General features: G+C 41.6%; 1 protein-coding gene across 5 annotated transcripts in view; it reads right to left on the bottom strand.

Annotated features, from left to right (window-relative positions):
* Positions 1-16,395, bottom strand: part of LOC122966341 (dedicator of cytokinesis protein 7-like) — a 28,777-nt gene extending 12,382 nt beyond the window's left edge. For 2 of the 5 annotated variants that reach the window (XM_044330463.1, XM_044330466.1), the window contains exons 1-22: positions 15,865-16,341; positions 13,651-13,738; positions 12,344-12,522; positions 12,058-12,126; positions 11,779-11,905; positions 11,070-11,282; positions 10,351-10,436; positions 10,174-10,240; positions 9,785-9,934; positions 9,511-9,591; positions 9,119-9,275; positions 8,802-8,932; positions 8,414-8,507; positions 8,148-8,310; positions 4,943-5,060; positions 3,524-3,594; positions 3,272-3,410; positions 3,054-3,155; positions 2,867-2,953; positions 2,221-2,452; positions 432-596; positions 106-278 (exon numbers count right to left, since the gene is read on the bottom strand). In XM_044330463.1, coding sequence (XP_044186398.1) covers positions 106-278; positions 432-596; positions 2,221-2,452; positions 2,867-2,953; positions 3,054-3,155; positions 3,272-3,410; positions 3,524-3,594; positions 4,943-5,060; positions 8,148-8,310; positions 8,414-8,507; positions 8,802-8,932; positions 9,119-9,275; positions 9,511-9,591; positions 9,785-9,934; positions 10,174-10,240; positions 10,351-10,436; positions 11,070-11,282; positions 11,779-11,905; positions 12,058-12,126; positions 12,344-12,522; positions 13,651-13,738; positions 15,865-15,914 — 2,742 coding nt within the window. In that variant the 5' untranslated portion in view covers positions 15,915-16,341. Of the gene's footprint in view, positions 1-105; positions 279-431; positions 597-2,220; positions 2,453-2,866; positions 2,954-3,053; positions 3,156-3,271; positions 3,411-3,523; positions 3,595-4,942; positions 5,061-8,147; positions 8,311-8,413; positions 8,508-8,801; positions 8,933-9,118; positions 9,276-9,510; positions 9,592-9,784; positions 9,935-10,173; positions 10,241-10,350; positions 10,437-11,069; positions 11,283-11,778; positions 11,906-12,057; positions 12,127-12,343; positions 12,523-13,650; positions 13,739-14,569; positions 14,632-15,864 lie in introns of those variants that run through there. The other 3 variants (XM_044330468.1, XM_044330467.1, XM_044330464.1) reach the window with 3 other exon arrangements.
* Positions 16,396-24,075: the final 7,680 nt, after the last annotated feature.

Here is a 24,075-nt window from a genome sequence, read left to right as displayed (position 1 = left end):
CAGAACTTAAAAGTGTTTCCAGAACTTGCACACACACTAACTATATAGCAATAGTTGTATAGCTCTGATAAATATAAAAGATATACAAAGACAGGTACAACTCACCTTGCTCCCTATAATCCTTTGCACCTCTTCATCAGGGGAAACTGGTGTGCTGGCCAGGTCGGGGTTTGAGTTGCTGATGCTCTTGGAGCGAGAAAGGTGCAGGCTGCTTGGGCGGGCTGTTGCTCTTGATAAGGTGGCGTACTGCATAGGCATCTCATAGGACTGGGTGCCTGCTACTCACGGATATGGATGGAAAAGACGTGTTATTTGGGTGAAAGTAGCAAATCAACAGCCATGTGTCCAATAAAATGACTTCCAGTGGTCCGGTAAAAGGCTCTCTTTCTGCTTCTCAGATGCAAGTTGTACAGTTCAGCCTGGTAACTCACCTGGCGGGGGCACTGCTGGTTCAGCAGTGGGCAGGCGGAAGCAGTAATGGATGTAGGATGCCAACAAATTGTTCCGACCGTGCTGGTCCTGGATGCCCTCCAGGTTCTTGTGGATCTGGTTGACCAATAAAGCCATAGCCTCAAAGGCAGCCCGGCCTAGGTTCACTGTAGATAAATTAGGAATGAGAGCGATGTGAGGCAGAAGTTGAAACTACACTTACAGTGCTGCTTGAAAGTTTGTGAACCCTTTAGAATTTGCTCTATTTCTGCATAAATATGACCTAAAATGTGATCAGATTTCCATTCAAGTCCTAAAACTAAACAAAGAGACATCAGTTAAACAAATGAGACCAACACCTTACACTTGTTTATCAATTTATATAAAGAGGAGAAATCTGGGTCTTCACTGTCAAAGTCTGAGCTTCACAACACAGGTTTGTGGAAGTGTGTCATAGCTCAAATAAAGGAGATTTCTGAGGACCTTAGAAGAAGAGTTGTTGATGCTCACCAAGCTGGAAAGGGTTATAAAGCTATTTCTAAATAGTTTGGACTCCACCAGTCGGTGTGGTGGAGTCCAAGGTGTACCATGGTGTGCATGGCAGAGTTGCAAGGAAAAAGCTGCTTCTCTCCAAAAAGAACATTGCTGCTGTCTACGGTTCACTCAAGACCACGTGGATAAGCCAGAAGATGATTGGAAAAATATTCTGTGGATGGATGAGACCAAAATCGAACTTTTTGGCTTGAATGAGAAGCATTATGTTTGGCGATGAGCAAACACTGCATTCCAGCATAAGAATCTTAACCCATCTGTGAAACATGGTGGTGGTAGTATAATGGTTTTGGGCTGCTTTGCTGCCTCTAAACCAGGACAGCTTGCAATCATTGAAGGAGCTATGAGTTCTGAGTTGTACCAGCACATTCTACAGGAAAATGTCAAGGTATCTGTCTGTGAACTGAAGCTCAGCAGAAAGTGGGTCATGCAGTAAGACAACAACCCTGAACACACAAGTTGTTCTATCAAAGAATGGTTAGAGCAGAAGAAAGTTAATGTTTTGGAATGGCTGAGTCAAAGTCCTGACCTTAATCCTATAGAAATGTTGTGGAAGGAATGCAAAGAAGCCCACCAACATCCCTGAGTTGAGACTGTTCTGTAAAGAGGATTGGGCTAAAATTCCTCCAAGCTGATGTGCAGGGCTGATAAACAGTTATTAGAAACGTTTGGTTGAAGTTACAGCTGCAAAAAGGGAGTCTCACCAGTTTCTGAAAGCAAGGGTTCACATACTTTTGCCTCACACAAATATATAAAATTGGAGAATTTTCCTCAATAAATAAATTAAGTTATTTTTTTTTGTCTCATTTGTTTAATTGGGTTCATCTTTATCTAGTTTTAGGACTTAAAATATGTAAATATCTGATTATGTTTTAGGCCATATTTATGCAGAAATTCAGAAAATTCTAAAGGGTTCACAAACTTTCAAGCAGCTCTGTAAACGATAAATGATAAATGAATAATAAATGCAGGATTGTGGACAGAAATTTTTACATGGAATGATTTAAGCTTCAGGAATTAATTGTAATGCTTGGCCATACCAAAACAGTTTTTGATTTTGATGTAAGATGCATAAAGTACATAGAAAAGTTTTGTTGGTCAAATCATCAAGAATTATAATGAATGATCATCATCAAATTATCTACTCTAATTAGCATTTTAGCCTTGTTCCCAGAAGTGCTCTTTAAATCTACAGAACCAGAATTGATGTAAAACAGCTGTCCTACAGAGCACGCTCACCGATTTGACCCGCAATGACCGGTGGGTAGACGATGAGCTGAATAAGTTTGTTGAGCAGTTGATGCAGAAACCTGACACAGGTATCCAGCAGCGCCCCTCTCAGTGCAGCCATGCTGGCCTTCAGCTCTCCCTCCATGTTTGCCTCGGTGATGATGACATCCTTCAGGCGGAAGGGGAAGGAGTACTCCTCCAGAACATACACTAAAGTGAAGAACTTATCCAGGTGGGGATCCTAGAAGTACAACCATGATAAATAGTACTTGAACTGGGTGAATTTTAATTTTGCAGTGATCCTGTAATGAGAATTATCAATATGCTCGAAATTCCAGAGACTTTTAAGACAGAATCAAGCATTTCTGTGATCTTCCAAATGTTAAGTGTCATTAAATTACACACACACACTTCTCACATTACGTGTAGGGCTACAGAAATGTCATAAACTAGTACACAGTGATGGTGTAGATAAAAATACTTCTAGGTTGTCCGTATCTAATTTGTTGATAATATGAATTTACGTTCACATTAGATGAAAACGATGGATGTCTTCCAGTAACACTAACCTAATTTTAATAGGGCTTTTAAAGATAGAGAGAAAAAAAAGCAAGAAAAAGCAGAAATCTTAGTATAAAAAAGCATATTTGTGTACCTGTGTGTGAACTGAGGAGGTCGCTGTCACCTCGACATTGAACACTCCTTTGTGATTATCCACCCACTTCATGCCTGGGAGCTGAACCTGCCACAGTGACATCCGACTCATTTAACATTCAGTCACATCACAAAGAGGTAGGCGATGGCAGTCATGATATTCACACATTCTCTTTAAACACACTCACGTCAGGGGTGAGTACAGAGTAGCTGGGTGGAGGCTTTTCCACAGAGACAGGCAAACTGAAGGAGCCGGTGCGTAGTCGGCCGTGCTGCATCAGAGGGATCCACTGCAAGCAGAAACACACGATTTCTTACCGATGGCAAGACAACAGAAAGAGCTCTCAAACAAGTTGGTGTGTGGGTGGAAGTATTCAATCTGGGCCAGCTGAAGGCGTGTACTCACGGTGTAGCCCACAGGGGTCTCCAGAGGAGTGTTTTGTTTGGGCTGGCAGCTGATGTGGTAAAAGGTAAACAGCAGATGGTGGTTATCTGTCAGATTGGCAGGAATCTTCATCTTCATCTCCTCGTAGAACTCAGGGGACCTAAAGGGCAGGAGTTAAACACAGTGTTTAAGGATGACACTCTGAGAGAAGAAAAGTTGGATGGGTTCTAGTGGAGGATCAACAATGAGGGGGTGCAGAGGATTGAGTCTTACTTGTTATGGTAGATGACAGGCGTGACTGCCTCCTTCATGAACTCAGCACAACTAGACTTCCCAAAGATGACCTGGTCAAAATGACCAATGAGTATAAACATAGTTTTCCATGAACAACAGAAGGTAATCTTTCCACAGAATCATCATCACTGCAGTGTTGTCAATCATTGAAAGAATCTACCCGTCAGTATATTTATCTATGTACAGCACTTCACTCTGTGTCGAGCACTTTTGAACCACACTTTTTATTTTATGATTTGAGACAGAAACTTAAAAGTTTGCAATTATTGATCTTCTTATCAAATTAAAATCTTCTAGGAAGCAAAAAAGGAAATATATATGAGCCCATTTCTGTCTTTTTTCCACTTATGTTATTTGTATTGGTAATATAAGGGCGGTTTAAATGGGTTAATAAATGTAAAGCATTACTCCATCAAACCCCTGCTACCATGATCGGCTCTTAATTATGTAATTTGGGATCTAATGTGCATATAGTAAACACCTAAAAAGTATGAGAACACAGCCTTTGACGTAGCTATGTAATTCTTTAGAACGTCTCTCTCCCTACCCTTGTTACTGGTTTGCAGTTAGGTGCGGCTAAGCAAGGACATTAATTATGTAATAAATGTCTGCCCAATCATACTGAGGAGAAAGATGACTAATGTGGCTATCCGGCCAAGCTGACTTCACAACACTTTCAATCTTCTCCTACAAAAGGAAAACAGTACACTGCACTTTTTTCTTTGCTTTTAGCTAGATTGAGAATTCAAATTAGTCTGACATGGTTTCAAAACTACTGTGTTAAGCTGACTAGCAGACTGGGATACACCACCTAAACCGGTATTAATCACAGAGTTGATAAGTAGCTCAAAAGTGTAGCATAGCAGAGCTAATGCTGACCGTTTCATGTAAGTGACTGTGAGAAGACCACAACACCCAAGCAGTGTATTAAGTTGTATTTGAAAAATACTCTGAGGATGTGGTTGACAAATGAGAGCTGGATTATGTTGGAGGGGTGGTTTGAGGAGTTTCTATGGACGTTTTGACAGTTTCTCCGCCCTGACTTATCGCCATGGAGAAAACTACAAATTTTTACCAGCAACCTTCCAAGTCTACAGCAGCTGAGTGTTTGATACTCAAATAAGATTTTGGGTGGAGTATCACTTAAAGCAAGTTCTGCACAGAATCGTGAATTTTCAAATTGTTGATGCACAGTAAACAAAACTAAAGTTATAAAACAAATGTTACTAGACTTACCCTTATCTAACTCTGCTGCTCAAAAAAAATATGCCTCTTTGGAAAAGTTCACTCTTTCGAGAAGATATATAGTATTTCACTGCCTCAAGCTGTTCTTTGTGACTAGAATTACATTTTCCAGAAAACACCGCAGTCACTTGATTATGGTTGGCTGTGACTCACCGGCAAAGCTTGACTGGGGTCCTCTCCTGCCATGAACTGAACCTTCACAGCAATGTTCCTGACAGAGCCCTGACGACTGCTGAAGTTCAGGCTTTGTGGGTAAACATAGAGCAGGTTCCTTGGAGGCAAAACGATGCGAGACAAAGAGTGAGAGAGCAGGAAAGATGACAAGGACAGAATTTTTAAAAAAAACAACACACACAGACATTAAGGACTTAGCGACAAGTGAATCGACTATTTTGGCATTCATTTCACATAACAGAGAGGGGCTTTCAAACATTATTTGGTTGTAAATTGTATTTAAATGACCAGTCATAACATTACATATTAGTAGTAGGGAGGCCATCTGGCACCATTTTCAGCTTGTTAGGTTGTCAGTACTTGTCAACAATATCAAACATCTTTCTGAACGGAGACAAAATCATTTTTGGCAATGAACAAAAACATAAAAAATATTCTGATACTCAGAAAAGAGAACGGTCATGAGTTTTGTGTGCTCACATGGAAAGAGCGTGACCCAGCACTGGAATTTGCTTGGTGAACGTCACCTTAGCTCCGATCCAAGCCAAACATTGGAGGTAACTTTTGTTCATATTTTGAAACAGCTGATTTTATCCACTTGTCGAGAGGTAACGACTCACCGCACGATCACATATGTTTGAAATAATAAGTGACATTTATTACACAGCTTCTAATACCGCTCATTGGAAAACATACATTTTCTTTATCAAACACGAGAGAGCTGCATACATTGTTATGTATGTCAAATGTGTTTGTGACCTAAATGACCAAATTTGTATCTCAGGGGTTAAACTTCAAGGCAAGGTCACTGAGACTAAGGCCACGGACAAGACCTTTGATCGAACCACAGCTGAGCTAATGTTTTACCATGGTATTGCATGTACACATCCAATATAAGGCTGACCAACCACCCTCCACATTCATCATACTGTGGGATGCAAACATCTGCAGCGCAGTGATAGACAAATGCATGTTTTATAGCAATCCTTTGCCATTTTTGAGAAAAGACAGCTTTAATTTTAAACTAGACAAGCTTTCTCCTAAAATTAACTGAATTGCTGGAGAAGAAATCACAGGCTGTTTATCAACTGAGTGAAGCAGAAGACTAGACTGCAGCGGCTGATATTATCAAGATGATCTGGGGCCTGTGCCTGCTTTGTGTGGCCGGGGGTTTCAGAGCAGTCCATGCAGGCCCGGTCAGGAGGACCAGTAAGATGGAAGACAAGACTTCTCCACAGGATGACATGAATGTGCTCATGTTTGGCGTCATCCAGTTCAGCGAGTCTCTTAACTACGCTTATGAAACCACTGAGGCAAAGATAGCTAAGATCAGTCAGACTTTGAAGACCCATGAGGGTGCTCTCCAACAGCTGGGGAAGCAGACTGAGGAGGCTGCTGAGGTGGAAAAACAGATAAAACAAGTGATACAGTTGCTACAGGTAAGAAAATACAGAAATATGTAAACAACAGATTTAGCGTGTGCCGTTGAATGGTTATGCTATTACAAGAGAGATAACCATAGAGGATTCAAATCACGCTGCAGGTCAAGCAGCACAACATGCTGGAACAGAAAGAGATAGAGGCAGTATGTCAAGCATCTAACATCCTCATCAGACTGAGCTTCTGTGTTTATCTGCTCAAAGGGGGGAAAACAGCTGAACAGACATAACAAAGCAGCTCTCTGCTGATTGGCAAAAATGTTAAACAACACAATTATTCAATAGTACGTCTACATAAACTCCTATGCAACTATTTTGTTCTCATTTTTCTTCCTCTGAAATATCCATAATCACATGATTCTTTAATTTATTTTGCTGATGTATATGGATAAATCTAACTTTTATCTGACATAAAAGTGTGAGAGTGTCATTAGAAAGCTTCATGTCACACTGTAGGCCGGGCAGCTGCCAGCTGCACTGGGATCGTTGGTGGGGAAAGACGATAATATGGGCAGATGTTCTTTTGACAGGCCCAGATGGCCAAGCAACAGGCTCAGACCACGATGACTAAAGACTGGCTGGCCCGCATGGAGCAGGAAGAGGTGGAGCTGGCGACAAAAGTGAGGAGGGTGGAGATGAATCTCAACAACTTGTTCCCCAGCAACATCAAAGAGCTGCAGGTAACACAACCTTTATTTTACGGTCTATCACTTCACTGTCACACAAGCCAGCTAATGTTTACTGTTAGTTGATGCAAAGGCACTTGGCAGCTTCATGTATACACATGCTGGGAACTGATATATCAATAAGAATTTTAAAAAAAAAAGGTTTAATTGAACTTTCTTAATGTTTTTTAGGAGAGAGCAGCAGAGCACTCCCACATTCTGAAAAGTTTACAGCATTTCACCCAGTTCCAAAAAGAGAATATCGAGACTCATAACGAACAGCTCTCCACATTGCAGAAGATGGTAAGTCACTTGTTCAAAACATGTGGGTGGTCTATTTTTTTTTTTTTTTGTTCAGTAAATTTACCATTTTAATTCTGTCTTCCAGAGTGACAATATGTCACAGTTATAAATTTCACCACTGAGGTCTTCCGGTCTACAACCCTCTGAATCAGACAAGTCTACATCTCAGCACTGTACCTTCACTGCACTCCCCCTCCAAATCGGCTGTGTATGCTATATATCTGTGTGACCACAACAGAAACTATTTTTGTTAGTACCCTTATAATTATGCTCTTGTTGTTGCAGCTCTCATTTATTTCTCATGCAAAATGTTTCTGTCTTTTGTTTGTCTTGACTTTGATGTACTTTGTAAACATTGTTTTTAACAAGTCATTCAAATAGTTTTTTTTAATAATCAAAAATCTTGTTTTATCATCACACTGTACACCAATGAGTATCTTGTGTTACTTGTAAATACATATACAGAAAAAAAACTCAAACTTAAAGATAATAGCTTGTTTTTTGTATTTACGTATTTTACAAAACAATGATATCAATAAAAAAGTGTTTAAATTAAACAGGTTCTCAAATTGAGAAGCCGTTGTCCTCTTTGTTTGAAACTACACTGTGTGACAATGAAGAAATAAACCAAACAAACACAATGAGCCATGGCAGCAGTAAAGGAGTAAATGTAGATTTGTTCTACATGTCAACTTACACTGTGTGTGTGTGTGTGTGTGTGTGTGTGTGTGTGTGTGTGTGTGTGTGTGTATATGTGTTTGACATGTGAAAACTCACCTGTAGGTGGTGTGCGGTGTGTATACGTAGCGAGCAGGGAACTCCAGCACCTCTTTGGTGGGGCGAACACGCAGGTCAGGGTAAGGCTTCACATGAAGCAGCTCCGGTGACAGACAGTAATGCGGTGAGTCCGGGGCTGGAGAGATGTCGATCTTCAACTGGGCTGAGGGACAAAATAAAGTAACAGAGGAGAAAAAAAACTGTGAATTACAAAACACCCATAAACACGTAAATATATTGACTATGTGAGCACAGATCAAGCTCACCTGTGACGGGTCTCAGTCTGCGCAGAACAGAGGACGGTCTGCGCATATCAGCCAGAAACTTGTAGAGATCCTCGTCACTCAGTCTGTCCCCCTCCTTTATAACACAAACAGCAAAGCAGAGTTTGTACTGAGGTTACAAAAATCTTATTACAGAATAAGATAACTGCTGTCACTATGGAAATACACAAACTCCTAAAAATATTCCTATCTCTATGATAAATAGCTTCCTGGTGTCCATCATATCATATTATTTACTAGCAGTTGGTGCCTCACCAGCTTTACCAGTGAAATGATGAGTAATTTGCCCATATTACATCACACATCATGGAAAATATAACTGTACCAACATTAATTACTACATGAGTCACAAGCTGACACAGAGTCTGACCTGTTTGAAGAAGTTGGTGACTGTCAGCGTTGCTGGACGGAAAGTGGCGAAGTTGCACATGTCATCCCCGACACTCATTCGCTCAAAGCCCTTTTTCTTTCTCTCATTCCATGTTCCATGGCCTTTTCGCTCTGGCAGAATAAAATCATATAAAATAAGAGAGGCATGTGCATGTGTGTGTTGTATGTGATATTATATGTTAAGTATGTGATGTTTTTGTGCGTGAGACTTTTTGTCACTGTTAATAATTGAATTCTCTGTGTACGTGCATGTGTGACACTGTATGAGAATGAGAACACGGCTGGAGTCAGCAGTACCAGAGTCAGAGTCAGGGTCTGACCGATCTAGACCTCCCACACTGCTGACTATGTTGAGAAGGTGAATGGCCGTCCAGGCAAAAGGCATGCGGAAATGGCCAAGACGACTGCAAGACTGCTCTGCCTGCAGACGCAGTTTCTCCAGCTTCTCCTTGTGCTGCAGTTGGGACGAGAGTGGACAATTTACGATAAAAGAAATCAAAATATACGGAAAGGCTTGAAATATCTGCAGTGCCCAACAGAGTGGACCTGCCAAAAATGATGTAAGTATTGCAGCCACCCAGACAGAATTGAGTAATTCTTGTGACTAGACAGTAAAAGTGTCCCACGTGCATACTGGCTGCTGGCCATGAGCATTGCAACAGTTTAAAAGCCATGTCTATCTCCATTACCTTAGAAGAATCTGATTCTTTCATGACCATATAGGGTTCACAGCATTCTCCAATGTCTCCTTGCTGAAGGACTTTCTCAAGCTGAAAGAGAGACATAGCACATTTTTAAATCACATTTAATTACTAGTGTTTGAACATCATTTGCAGAGTGTATTCAAATTGAATGTAATTTTAAGAAGAACTTAAAATGCTGAATAAAAGGGAAAATTCACTTCTGTATGAGCAAATAGGAAATCTTAGACTGTCAACATTAAGTCAGATTGTTCTGTTTTACCTTAATGACCAAGAAGATATCGGCGGAAGGGTATGTGATGGAGAAAATGGCAGACCGGGCCAGTGTGGAAATGGCTATGTGAGGAGTGTGGGGTTTGAGCAGCCCTTTCATCTGATCTGAGTTCAGGTCAAAGTAGAAATTCTCAGAGATCTGTTGGAGAGAAGATTGAGATAAGCGGGAAACATAGAAGGGAGGGGAAGGGAAGATGATAATGGAAATGCACGTCAAGGGATTTTAATTCAGTTTTGACTCAGTGATCTAAACCGCAAGATCACTTAGACCCTTTTGAGACAGTGGAAATTCAATTAGTCAGGCATGAGCTCAGCATTACGTAAGAATGAAAGTCATTGAAGTAATGCAATTGTACCAAATAAAAAATGATCTAATACCTTTTTCTTTTCTTTGACATCGTACAGGGCAAGTGTTCCAAATATTGGTTCAATTTCTATTTCAAACCTGAAAAAACATACAAAATAAAGTTGTCAAATATGGAGAGCATCGTGGGTTTTTCTAATAATGAAAGTGAAGGTTCAAAGGTCAGCTGTTATACTCCAAATGTTGCTCACTTCAGAGACAAACACTTGACCATGATCCTCTGGCCACAGTGTTCCTTAGGTACTTCAGGGGCAGAGCATCTCTCTACTGCTTCATCCTGCCACACAGAAAATAAAAGTCATGTACAAAACACACACACACACACACACCAGCACAACATTTACACAGATGTCATGGCAACGTCGCAGCACAGATATAAAGAAAGAAGGATGGGGTGAGAAAGGGTGAACATAGAGGAAAGAAAAGCAAACAGTTCCCTGGAAGTGGCTGAGTTTCCTGACATAATGGACATTCACTTCATGGGAACATTCAATAATGTTTCTCGGGGCTGAACAAATGGCAATTACATGTACTAACATTTCCACCACAGTGTTCTGCTGGTGGCACTTTTAAAATGGTGATCTCTGAGATCACATTACAGTCAAACTCCTTTTATTTTGATTATGTGTTGATGACATTTGGTTTCTGAAATTTGCAGTCTTTACTTTTTCAGTCAGGGTGGTTATTGCTTCAAATGCTAACCACTAAGTTGTTCTTTAACTTGTTCCAAAGTAACCACTGTTGCTTCTAAATGCATCAATGCCTGTGTGACTTCCCCAAAAGACGCACAGGGTGTGTATTCTTAGAAGCAGAAAATGCTTATTTATCTGAAAGAGTCATAGGTTATTTCCATTTATATAACCTTTTTTATTTAACAGAGGCAGATATAGGCAGGACCACTGATACAAACCTCATCGGGGGGAGGGTAGAGGCCCAGCAGGTCACTGTGGCGGCCCTGCAGGCGTGCCTCAGTATTGCGGCGGTCCATGTCCTCTGCGGCTGTACGTTCCAGCACAGACGGCAGGAGAACGTCTGGGGAGGAGTTCTTCAGGTCAAAGATACTGGAGGCCCAGCTACCCCGCGGGGTCTCGTCAAGGGAGACTGACCGCCGCTTTGCGTCATCCTGAACCACACAACAGTGGGACAGAGAGGTGAGATCATGTGGGTTTTTTTTTTCTTCCAGGCAAATATGTCATCTTTGGGTGTGCAGTGCAGATGTTTTTGTATGTTAAGTAGAACAATATGCTGCAGATCCCATTACCTTATTACCGTTATCCATTTGATATGATTCATATGGAGAATGAGTAATGGATAGTGGGAAGGTATGTCCATTATCCATTACACATTCTCTATATGATCAACTCACCATGCAGAATACAACTCATACTGCCTTCCCATTATAATGAAGCATACGCCTTGTTGGCTGGCTATGCTCTCCACCTCTATGTCCAGGTATTAAATGATGGGAGTTTCAGGAGCACGATAATACCTCTGACCTTTCTATTCCTGGCAACACTGCATGTACAGTAGATCAATAAAATCTGTTTAATTAACCTAAAATGACTGAATGGTCATTCGGTGTTGTAAGATAACGAGCCCTTTCAACCACCACGAGCTACCTGATCATCCTGGCGCTCGGCGGCAGCAGCCTCGTCCAGTTCAAAGGTCTGTTTGACCAGCCCTCGCTGCCTCTCTCTCTGTCGCTCAGAGTTCTGAGGGGTGTATGTGGTGCTGTAGCGCTGATACCTACAGAAAAAAAAGAACAAGTTACCCCAGTAATAATGTAAATGTCAATCACATGAACATTGAACAGGGAAAAGAGGTGCACGCTATTAAAAAAATAGATGAAACATGTACTGTAGGTTAATTCAACTGGTACCACAACTGACACCACTTACTTTCTTTGAATGACAAGCCAGTCATCTGTGTAGACTGCCAAGGCATCTCTCACTCTGGGATCCAGTGCACTACATAGGAAAACACATTAATAATTGAGCAAAGCATGCCTTTAATATTTATGTTCATTCAGTGTCACAGAAAGAAAGGCTTTGTTCTTCTCTGTGGTGAAGTTTGTCCTCTATTACAGTAATATTAATCCTCTGTGTGTGTGGTACTGTCAAGAGCATAGTGAGATGTGTGTTTTACAGTATGAGGGTTGTGTTGGCCATTAGCAGCTGGACTTACTCCTCCTCCTCAGGCAGTGGGGGCTCCAGTGTAGTACACTCTTTGTCCAGCTGGAGGAGCTCCAGGTCATCCTGGGGAAACTCTATGAGCTGTCTGAGGAGGCCGGGCTCCACCCCAGGAGCATGACTGCTCACATACTCCTCAAAGTCCACTGGCTCAACTACTTCCGTCAGAGGCAACTGTCAATCAACATTAGATCATTATGTAGCAACTCTGACATGGCCATAATGACAGATCTTAATCTGATCAGCAGGATCAACAGGACTCGCAAGGTGCAGAAGAGAGAGTTGACAGGAAGCCTGTAGGATAGACCAATATAGGACTTCTGATATTGATACACTGATCAAAAATACAGAACATGGATGTAAATAAAACAGAGATGTAGTTATATCAACACTACTACTACTTATTTTACAACCATGTGAATATACATATGCATCACAGAAAATGATTCGTTTCTGTTAAGTTATTAAAAGGTCAGACACTTATAACTCATAGTGCCACAAAATGTGATCACTTAACAAAAATGTTCTGTAAATTTGTTGACAAGATACAAAAGAATAGGATTAATGTTGTCCTTCAGTGGTGTGTTCAGCATAACATGTCGTTTTCAGTTCTCAGTTTTTGAAGAAACGCTTACTTTCCTTTGATTGCCTTACAGCCAAAAAAAAAAGAAAGAAAGAAAAGGAAAGGAAAGCTGGACACTCATAACTCTGACACATTTATTTCAACATTTCAAACTGCCTTTTTCAGCATTTGTACAGCTAAACCAACATCTAATACAACCCCTACCCCAAACATTTATATAAAATATGGTTTATCAAATTATCTCATCAATATTAACCTAAAATCTAATTTAGTTAATCTCCTTTGTCCTTATGGAGCACATCTAAACTTCAATGAATAAACCATGTCTGGTTTCTTTGGGGTTTCTGGATCACAGTTCAGAGAGTATCTGTATTAATTAAAAACTTTGCCGTTGTCCTTGTACCCTGACAAAAAGATATTTCCCATAACACAGCATCTTATATAACTACCCTTACTCTTACTGTTTTGGGAGAGCATCCATGCAGAACCTTTGCCTTGCTGTCAAACAATGTAGGTGAACGAAAGCAGGTACTGTATATGTTTAAAACCACCTCATTTCACACTTAGTGTCTGTACTAATTCATGAGTCATTCCTTGCAATTAAACTTAAATGCAAGTTACACCCAACAACCTCTGACCTCGCTAATTAGTAAGCCTCAAAACCTGCTGGCTTGAAACTCCAGCAAGTTAAACACAGGGTGACACACAGGGTGACTCACAGGGTGGTGTATGCCTCCTCTTTTCTTGGACAGCTGAGGAGAGCCATAGTCTCTGGACACTTGTTTCCTGACCTCTGCAGCAACAGTCCTGAGTAAGAGAAAAACACAAAAGGTCAGTTAAACATGTGAACAGATAATTGCTAAATTAGTCCTAGACATGACAATTATATCATTTTAATGGACAGGATGTATGATGTTCAAGATAGAGAACATATAAAGTAGCTGTTTTGATTTGTGTTGATCCACAAAACTAAAATGATCAAGGAAATGTTTGAATGCTCCACCAAAGTATAGATCCCAGAGCTAAAATCCCTACAAAAGAGACTCAGCCTAATTGCTTCATCATCATAATACAAGAAAAACTCTTTTTCATTTCTTCAATCAGAGTGATGCCCATTTAAATGTACCAGATTCCGCATCTAAAACTGTGCTACCATCTGCACTGCATGTTTCAATTCAAAGTTTCAGAGACATGTCCTACATTATCTGCAAGCCCTCTTCCCATCACAGAGTTTTCGGCTACTGATGCTAGTAGCAATGCTGAAGGCCAGCAGCTGTTCTGAATGGAGACTCAAGCAGATCTCACAAAGAGGTGGCGAGTGGGCTCCAGGGAGCGGGCACGGAGCCAGAGCTCTGTCCCTGGCCTTTATGGACTAACGGCAAATGTGAGGCTTAAAGAGAGACAAAGCCAGAAAAAAAAAAAAAAAAAACAATCCTCTGACAGAGAAAGCAAGCAGCTGCTCCTCTACAACCACAAAATGTCTGTTTCTTTCATATACACAGCTGCAAAGGCTTCAACGTTTCCCAAACCTCGGCCCTCATGATTACATAGCAATGGTTCATACTGTCATTCCATCAATAAACAAGGCAGAGAACAAGACCTCTACTCCCTTCTCCAAGATGTAGCTATGCGTTTTACCTTCCTGATGATGACATGACCTTCTTGGAAATCAGCCTTTTTTGCATGTTTAACTTTTATGAGCCAACCCTATATCCTCAAAAGACGTGGAAACAGTTTCTGCAGTTCTGTGCACCTCCATTTAAAACAGGAAAAAGGAAAGCTAACGGCTGCTAGAGCAATAGCCAGAACACCCCTTCCCACCCTTTCCTGCATCCGGCACTAAACAATGGTCTGGGTTCCCACTAAGGAGAGGACAGACAAGACTTGGAGAATGCAGTGGGAGACAGTTCAATGAAGCCAATACCTCTTCTGCTTCTGTTACTGATGATTAGCGGGCATATTAACAAAGTGGAAAGCCACCAATAGTACAAGACCCTATTAAAAGTCAACCATGTGATGATTTCAGCAAAGTTTTCTCTGAGGTGAGAAAATATCCACTTGCAGGTCGATGATAAGAATCTGTCATCCTGTTTGTTTTCTCACAGGCTCCTGGAGGAGTGATCTGGTGTTGCAAGGCTAAGCTGTGTCTTGAAACAGACAATACAATTAGGCTTGAAGATAAGGTGATTTGCTGCAGTGTAAAGCAACAGGTAAAACCCTGAATCAAAAAACAAGATTAAGTCCTTTTTACAAGAAGGTCTACTGCAGAAAACAGGGTCACGGTCACTTAGCTGCAAATATTTTCACACACACACACATAAACACACACCAGTGTTGTCAAAGCATGTTATTCAATGAGCCAGATGACAGATATATGAAGTGCTGTAATGACTTCACCTGGAATCTGACCAGTGTTTACTCAGAGTAACGAGAACTACCTGATTTATAGTTAATACCTTACTTTATACAGAGAAGGAGAACCAGTTTATAACATGTGGAAACAGGTAATAATGTTGCTAGGCGTTCACAACATAAAAGAACAAAACATCTTAATGTCACCATTTTGATGGTTTCAATCATTTCGATCGGTATTAGCGTAACACGTTTAAATACTACTTAGCAAATGACATATTACCACAGTAGATTAACTAGCTTGACACTCAAGTAGCTCAGTCATTGTTGACAATGCTCTCACGATGCTACAATATATAGAAAACAGGTTTCTAAACTCTTCAAAGTGTCAGAGACCGTCAATAAGACCGCAAACTACTTAGATATATCTTTATTTTGTTGCAATACGGTACAGTTGTGATTATACTAACCGGTTTATGGTAAGCGAAACCTTACAAACCCTAGCATACAGGCTATCTGTGCCGTCTGTCCGGCAGGTCACTCTCACGCACTATTCTAGCCGTTAAACAACAACTTCTCACCGGTTGATTTTATGAGCAAACGCCCTCCTTTCGCTCGCTGTAGATGTCATTATTCGTCCCCATGTAAAGAAACTCTTCGAAGTCAAACTGTAAAAAAAACTGCTCCCCTCCCGCTGTGTTTTTGGCTCTGTCTCGTCCTGTGTTGAGATGAGGAGCTTCCTTCTCCACGCTGGGACCGGCGGGCAGGGATCCCTCCCTCCCTCCTTGTTCCTCCTCCTGGCGGCAGGGAGCTGAACCGTGGCTGTTAGCGTCAAGTCACCCGCAATGGATGCTCCAAATCCGGTAAAACGTCCAAATAAAACCCGTGTTTCTTTTCTCACATGTCTTTGCAAACACACACAGCCATTCAACACTAGTTTTGTAGCTTCTCGTCCACAGTGTCTTTTTTCAAGAGAGCTGCAGTCATTTCCAATAAGGATACTGACGCATTTCAATTTCACATCACCTTGGAAAGCACCTTTTTCAACTTCCGGTCTTGTTATTTTTCCCAGCAAGGTTGACCAGTTTGTGCTAGGTGTCTATATCCACCATCTGTTCATGCAGAAATCTCACCTGACCGGTTTTGGAGCGACCTGATAATGGCGCATATCCACCACAGTTTAAGGTTTCTCTGGTTTCATTTCTGTATAAAATTTAGGAAGCAAGCCAAAGAAGTTTCAAGCACGACTTTACTCCAAAACAATGCCCTGATTTAGAAACACAGCAGTACTTACACATTAAACCAAATAGCATTAAATGTCACTTTAGAGTGGAACATAATTTAATATTTCTTTGAAGGAAGGTCCTATTGTTGATGCAAAGTTTAATCTTATTAGGGGGGAAAAATGCTCAACAGCATCATCTAGAGGGCTGCTTGCTCTATATAATTTCTCCGCAAACCAACAAAGCGTGCTATACCGAGACTACACCAGAGGGTGGGGGTGTTTACCATAATTAGAGAAGAAAGAAAGCCTTGCCTCATCGGTGATTGTTTAAGATTCAGTCCTCAAATTTGACCTCTACAAGGAGATGTGATATAGCTACATCTTTGTTTACTGCACTGCTATCTAAACATGACTGAGAGTCAGGTTAGTGAGCCAATTAATTAAAAAAAAGCAAAAATATTTTACAGTTCTCAAAAAAGCAGCTATTAAAGGATGCTACAGATTCTTTAAGGTGGATAAAACAAGTGTGTCAGAAACTGTGGATTTCACAGGGCCTCTCTCTGTCCTGCTTCAGCAAATGAGGAATGAAGTTATCAATGACTCTTCCCACTAATGGAGGACTTGTCAGTTTATTGTAATGGCAGGTCTACATCTCCCTCCTCTCTGCCTGCAATCACTCCATACCCCCATGCCTACTATGAAGAATTAATATAGCCATGCTCGCTGCTGCAGCCCTCCCCCCCAACCGCTCTCTCCTTCTACCCCACTGTCGTCCTATTCAGCACCCTGGAGAGCTGCTGCAGGTACTCTGGCTGTCCTCTGTGAGACGGCTGATGAACGGCATGAATTGTATAGGAGAGATGTGAAAAATGAAGAGAGGGGGGAGACGAAGGTAAAATTAACCTTGCATGACAGAGGCTTGGCTGTAGCCGAGCAAGGACAGACGTCTCGCGGATGTATGTTTATGCATGGAGCAGCAGTCAGAGCTCGCAGCAGGCATGACTCTGGCCCATAGACGCTGCTAATGAAAATAAATGAAGCTCACATTCTCCATCTCTCCTCTATACAGGCACGCTTCCACCACAATGCCTAAACTCATCTTTCTTTCTCTGCTGCTCTGAGACTCAGCAAATTCAAATTTATTGCACAATGGTGCTTACCATAATTGATTTATTTATTAATAAAATAAAAAAATGTTCTTCTCCCAGCATTCATATGTACAATCCTCACATATGAAAAACATTTCTGAATCTTTACCATAAACATTTCAATATAAAATTACTACTTTGGTGGATATACTGTGTTTGTGTGACATTGCAGCGTCCTTGCATAGTTGGAAACCCCACCTACTATAAGAGGGCTGAACCCATGCCTGCTTTATCCTTCTGTCCGCACCTTCCCTGCCTGCTTCCTTGCCTTTCTGTTCATGGAAGGCTTTCAATTCCTAGATCGGCACTATTGTTTGAGTGCCCAGCCCCCACGGCAGCAAGAGCCCCCATCACCACCACCATCACTGCTGTGTTACCAAAGAACAAAAGAGAGAGTGTCAGACACCACCCACTAGATCTCTTTCACACCAGAGCCCCCACCTCAGTTCCAGATGGGGTTGCCTTTTTTCAGGGTTTCTCTCAACCCCAAGAGTCCTCCAAAATGGAAGCCCCCCTCCCCCTGGAGCCCACTACTCAGCTGCCCGTCATCCACCTGCTCCGCCGCCACGCGCCCGTGGCCAGGGCACATCCCCTCTATATCCCACTCCACCAGGGAGTCCTATTAAAATCATTAACCACTTTTTACTGGGTGTCTGCTTCCAGGATTACTCTACCAGCAGTAAAAACTTTAACAACATTAATGCCTAAAAAGGAAGAACACACAATCGATTTTTTAAATTGAAAGGAAAAACAATTATGGGGAGAAAAAATACACATGCAATAAGAAAGAAAGATTGAGGATGATGATTTTCTGAGGAAGTTTGCATGATATAAAATTTTAATAGTACAAAAATGAGTACATAGATCATTTTGCTTGCTCAGCTGCTCTTAAAAAAAGGATGGAGGAATTACACCAGACTGATTACTATGATCAATAATGCTAATTCTAATCTACATCCCCTGGTGGCGGTGTCATATACAAGGGGCAGGCAGATGCTCATTTGTTTGTTACTCTCAAAGCCTCAACATGTAGCATCTTCAGGAGAATCTCTGCCTCAACCTCCACCCTTGTCTTGACCTTTCCCCTCCAGGGACAGAGAGTGAGGTGTAGCAACAGGACACATCTGCTACAAGACAGCTGTTAAGTCTCCTAATGTTTATCCTACAGTCGTGGGTGGGGGGGGAGATAAAGGTAATCATTGCAGAATCACTCAAAAATTTACTGAATTACTCTAGATTACACAAACCTCTTGGTATTTACCCCTCCACCGGCCTTGACAGAATGCATTGAGCTTATCAGACAGAAGAAAAATGAGTTGTAGGTCTTTGCTTATTCAAGAATAAACTGTAAAGAATGAATTGAATGTATCTTGGGAAGAAACACATAAGTCTTAGCCACCAGCATGAGCAGCCGCACTTTCTCCTCTGCCTACATTACATGCATGGATGCATGCTATGCTGTCAGTCACTAACCAAGATTTATGGAAATATTCCTTTCCAGCTCCACTCAGTGCAGTACACACAGCGCACTGCTATTAGTGTGCCTCATGTTTAAATATATGCAGATGTATGCATATAATGTGTTTATGAGTTCTTTACAGTACTCACTTTAGACTTTTTGCAGGTTCTCAGCTGCAGGAAATGACTAAACCCCCATCACCATTACTACCACCCCCATCCAACCACCATCTTCCAGTCCCTAAGGGTTCAAGCACCCAAATCAATTGAAAGAAAGAAGAGTGCACTGTGGTCCTCCCCCTACATCTGTCAGGGAGGGAAAGCAGGAGGGGCCGCACTCACGGGCCTAAAGGGGAACAATATCACTCCATCTGTCACAAACCGTTTCATCTCTGATGGGATGAAATATAGCTCACAAATACATCTACCTCTATATCATCTATGTGTATTAGCTTACTGGTGCCCAAGCCTCCACCAATTCCCACAAGCATACGCAGTGGCTTTTTGTCTCATATTACCTTCCTCCCACCAGCCAGCACTCTCCAACCACCTTGCAAATTATGCTTTTAAGCCAAACAGCATGTTAAAAGAAATTATTCCACTTTACACAGTGAACCAGTTAATGAAAATGGAAGACTACCAAGTAACGAAATTTGCATGTAAAAAGTTCCAGAATTAATGTATAGAGCAGCGAACCTGAAAGCTTACTGAAAGAAAAGGCACATATTGTATTTGGAGGAAATACTGAAAAAAAAAAGTAAGATGCAATCTGCTAATAACCAGAGAGCTCTTTCATATTCAAATGGTACTGCTGCTGTGTTTGGAGGATGGGTGTGGCCGGTTGATTTTTCTTGCCTTCTGAGCTGTCGCGGCTTTGTGACGTCCCGGATCCCATTTGCTCTATCAAATTATGCTATCGGACCGGTCACTGTTCAGTGCCGAAGACAAAATGACAACCCCAACAATACCTATCAAAGTCCACAGTGCTGCTACACTGATCTCTGACAAAACAAGGTAGCCCAGTGATCCGGTAAGCTGTAAGAACAGCACAAAATGGCCTGACTGTTTACTGGAGGGAGGAACGAAAAAAAAAATCCCCATATTCCCAAGAGCCATCATGCATCTCTCTCAGCAGCAGGTAGAGCTGCAATCTCAGTCATTCATATTTAATTCCACAAGAGTTTCCGGCCAGACTAATGTGCTATTGATTTCAAGTCTCCTATTACTGAAACGGGGGAGGGCCATGAGGGGGAGAGAGCTGGACTATAGGGAGTGAGAGCAAGAGATTGAAAGAGGAGAGAAGGAATAAGGAAGATGGAGGGAGAGGAAATAGATTGCAATGGCTACACCAGCTTGTCTTTCTGGGAAACATTATCATATTCCAGTTGGACAGCTTGTCTATCTGGTAATCTACTTTCTCTCTGTCAAGTAAACACAGAACAAATTCTACATGGAAGCGCAATGAGAATATTTCAGGCTGATGCAGGAAATGTGTTTTATATTATTTATTGTTTATTAAAAGTCAGGGCATTTACACAGTTCATGAAGCTAAAAACAGCTCAGCTAAACAGGAACAGACATTCTTGCGCCTCTTCTATTCGTTTTGTGGCTGTCACTTACGTTCAGGCAGAAAGAAAGCGGCATGAAAAGGGGTGAGAGAAAAACAAAGAGAATGTCTAAGAGCTTTGTGTATTTAAGGTCTCTCCCTAGATACCAGCTCAGACAGGACAAAATGAAAGATTAATAACCATGGCTTTATATTTAAAAAGGTAAAGTAAAACATGGTTAGTCCTGCTTCAGCCAACCCCACAGCCAGAGGCACATTTAAGGACACACTCATGAACATCTACTGGTGGCACAGATAACACTATGATTAACATGTGTTCATATGCATGTGCTTATACTGTATGTGTTTTCTCCTTTAATCAAAAAATGAGTGTGGAACACACATATTGCCTCAAAATGATAAACATAACGTTTTGCACAAAATACATACAAACAAAAGACAGATAACTGTATACAAAGAATTTAACAGGCACATGGAAAGCAGAATATAATCCATAAATAAAAAGATGACAAGAGCGTCTACTTCCTCCCACCAGCCCGTCTACTCTAATAATAGCCCAGAGACAACACATCCAGACAGACAGAGAGAGAGAAAGATATAGAGAAAAACATGGGAGAGAGACAGAGAGAAAGTGCAAGAGTGAACCCATGAGGGAGACCACAAGAAAACTGCCAAATAATACATAAAGGGTTGAATTAGGCCAGTTGCCATTATCAACAAATGTCCTTTTAAAAAGAGGCTAATTTAATTTTGGATCCTTTCCTGAAAGCAATAACTGCTTCACTGCTGCTGCCACAAAACCCTGATTTGCCAAGAGCCAGGCCTAGTGGAGAGACCACTGAATTAACCAGACCTGAGGCTGAATCATCCTACCCATCCCCCAGATACACTGTCATAGTGTCACTCTCTCATTCTCCCTCTCTCTCCCCCTCTCGCTGTCTGTCTCTCTCTCTCTCGCACACAAGGCCACTACCTTACCGCAGGGCAATGGCAACAGGCATTCATTTTTGACGTAATACTATAAGAATAATAGAGAAGAGAAATAGAAAAGGCTAGGCTAAGGAATTCAGACCTAAAGGGTTTTTAAGGTTTACAAAGTTAAGTATTATTATATATTTACTATCCAGATTTCAAATACAATAAATGAATTAGAAATTCACACACAAATCGCATTTTGTTGTTATGATAGTGTTGTACTGATAAAATTGCATAGTTATAATTTAAGATGCCATTTCAAGAGTATGCATTTCTCAGCTCTTTCTGTATTCGCTATAATAACTGTACAGTTAGCAGTGCTTGGTATATTTCCTCTGTGGGTGATGAACTTCAAAATCAGTGAACTAATTTTGTAAATGCTTAGAGTTCATCCCTCTGGCACCAAGGAGCATTCCACAATATGCCAAGAGAAAAGGACGATTGCAAGAAGACTCCTAATCACCACTAGTGGAGGAACCCTTAACAATAAGAAAATAATCAGTAGAATAACAAAAAGGCTTTTAAGCAAAACCAATGCTTGATCCTTTGATTCAGTAATGTACAATAGGCGCTTCAAATGTCCTCTTACCCACATGGAGGATTCAGCTGCTGTGCTACTAACCAGGGCTCTAATGAGGGGCCACAATTAAGCCCATTTATTCACATTAAGTGTGAACTGTAAGTGGGGCTGCAGTCAGTTGACGGACCTGGGTGCCTTTGTGTTACAAGAGCTGCTTTTATTCAGCCAACAAAGATGGAAAAAACACAAGCACCTAATGACCGAACCTCGTCGCCTCTTCTCAGACGTCCATACACACCGGCAGAGACACACACGTGCGCGTGCACACGTATAGACACGCATTCTTTCTCCCTCCCTAACAAACTGACTCAAAGGCTCCAGCGCATCCAGGCTGAGTTGAGTCACTGCTTGACAGAACGGTGGGGGCGGGTTTAAGACAGACTGACAGTGGGGCTCCATCTCTATCCTCTTATTAACGCTTAACGAGTGCTTTCCTCATGCAATATTCATCTCCACTAATATCATCCAAGCTCAGAGCCGAGCTTGCTACTTATGTAAGGCAATTATGTAAAATATCAGACAGGGCCCATGTTCAGAATCTGACTGGAAGAGAGCTGCAGGACAATGACAGAAAAGAAGAAACGGGTATACAAGAGTGATGGAGAAGGAAGGGACTGTAACATGGGGGAAACAATAAGAAATACAGCAGAGTGAAAATAGTGACTTGTATGTCCCGTGCTATATCTTCATCTGAGTATAGACAAACATCCATCCACAGATCCATCGAAGGCAAGTGGTCAATGTCAATAATGCAAACAATTTCCTCCCTTGCATCATCTCTCCTTAAAGCCAGAGACATCTGAGGACTCCTCAAGGTCAGCTGGGGAGAGCACAGCTGAAGGAGCGACTGTTTTTGCAGGAGGCCTCACATCAGCACCACTTGTCCACTCATCAACACACAAAAAAAAAAAAACCACACAGGAGGCATTATTATTTCTATACAAAGCACATCTCCGCTTCACCGTCTCACTCCCACACATGAACAGCAACCTTACACTCGTACACAAATAAACAAACATACACTGATTTACGCATGCACACTTACCCCCACCCCCCACCCCCACCCCCCCACCCCCAGGTCAAGGCCCTATGGGGGTCTGCACAGAAATAGGTCATTTGTCACACATGATGTCCCGGGGCAGGGGATGCATTATAGATGAGCCCAAACAGCATGTCTCAGTGAGCACTCACCACACAGCTAGGGACACAGGAGGGAGCAGCAGGAGGTGGGCAGAGAGGGACGAGAACTCCTCAGGAAGGGGATACTGGGATGTCGTAAAGTAAAGACAAAAAAAAAAAAAAAAATCACTGCTGGCTACATTTCTGTCCATAGAGCAAAGAAAGGGTCATCATTCACCACACAGCCCTGATCAGAGCCACAACTGCACCTTTTTCAACTTTACATAGAAGAGACATGAATTAATTCAGAGGGTATCTAATTTGTTATTCTCATATCTGCACCTGACCCTATAGCTAGCCATCTGCCTTGCATATGAGAGGTCCAGAAATCATCCACTCATTAGCCTTATTTTGGATTTAATGCTTTGTTTCTAGCCACTATTCACACACAATTATGGCATATTTTGTGTCTTTTTCCCCCATTGCTTTAACGCCATGATTATCAGCTAAGAATGTGGACTCCGAAAGTCTGCCGACTCTATACTCCAAATTGCTTTTATTCGCAAAGACAAAGGCCTAAAGAGCGAAGTTGTTTGCTATGGTTTCAAATAGGCCTAAATGGAGAATGAGAGAAAAAGGAAGGGGTTGTGCTGAGGGAGAAGTGAGTGCAAAGTGTGGGGAATGAGAGAGACAAGTCTGCTGTCTTCTGCTGCACCCATC

The sequence above is a fragment of the Thunnus albacares genome, chromosome 17 (assembly GCF_914725855.1).
Source record: "Thunnus albacares chromosome 17, fThuAlb1.1, whole genome shotgun sequence".
Classification (NCBI taxonomy): Eukaryota; Metazoa; Chordata; class Actinopteri; order Scombriformes; family Scombridae; genus Thunnus; species Thunnus albacares.
This window is presented reverse-complemented; position numbering and strand designations above follow the sequence as displayed.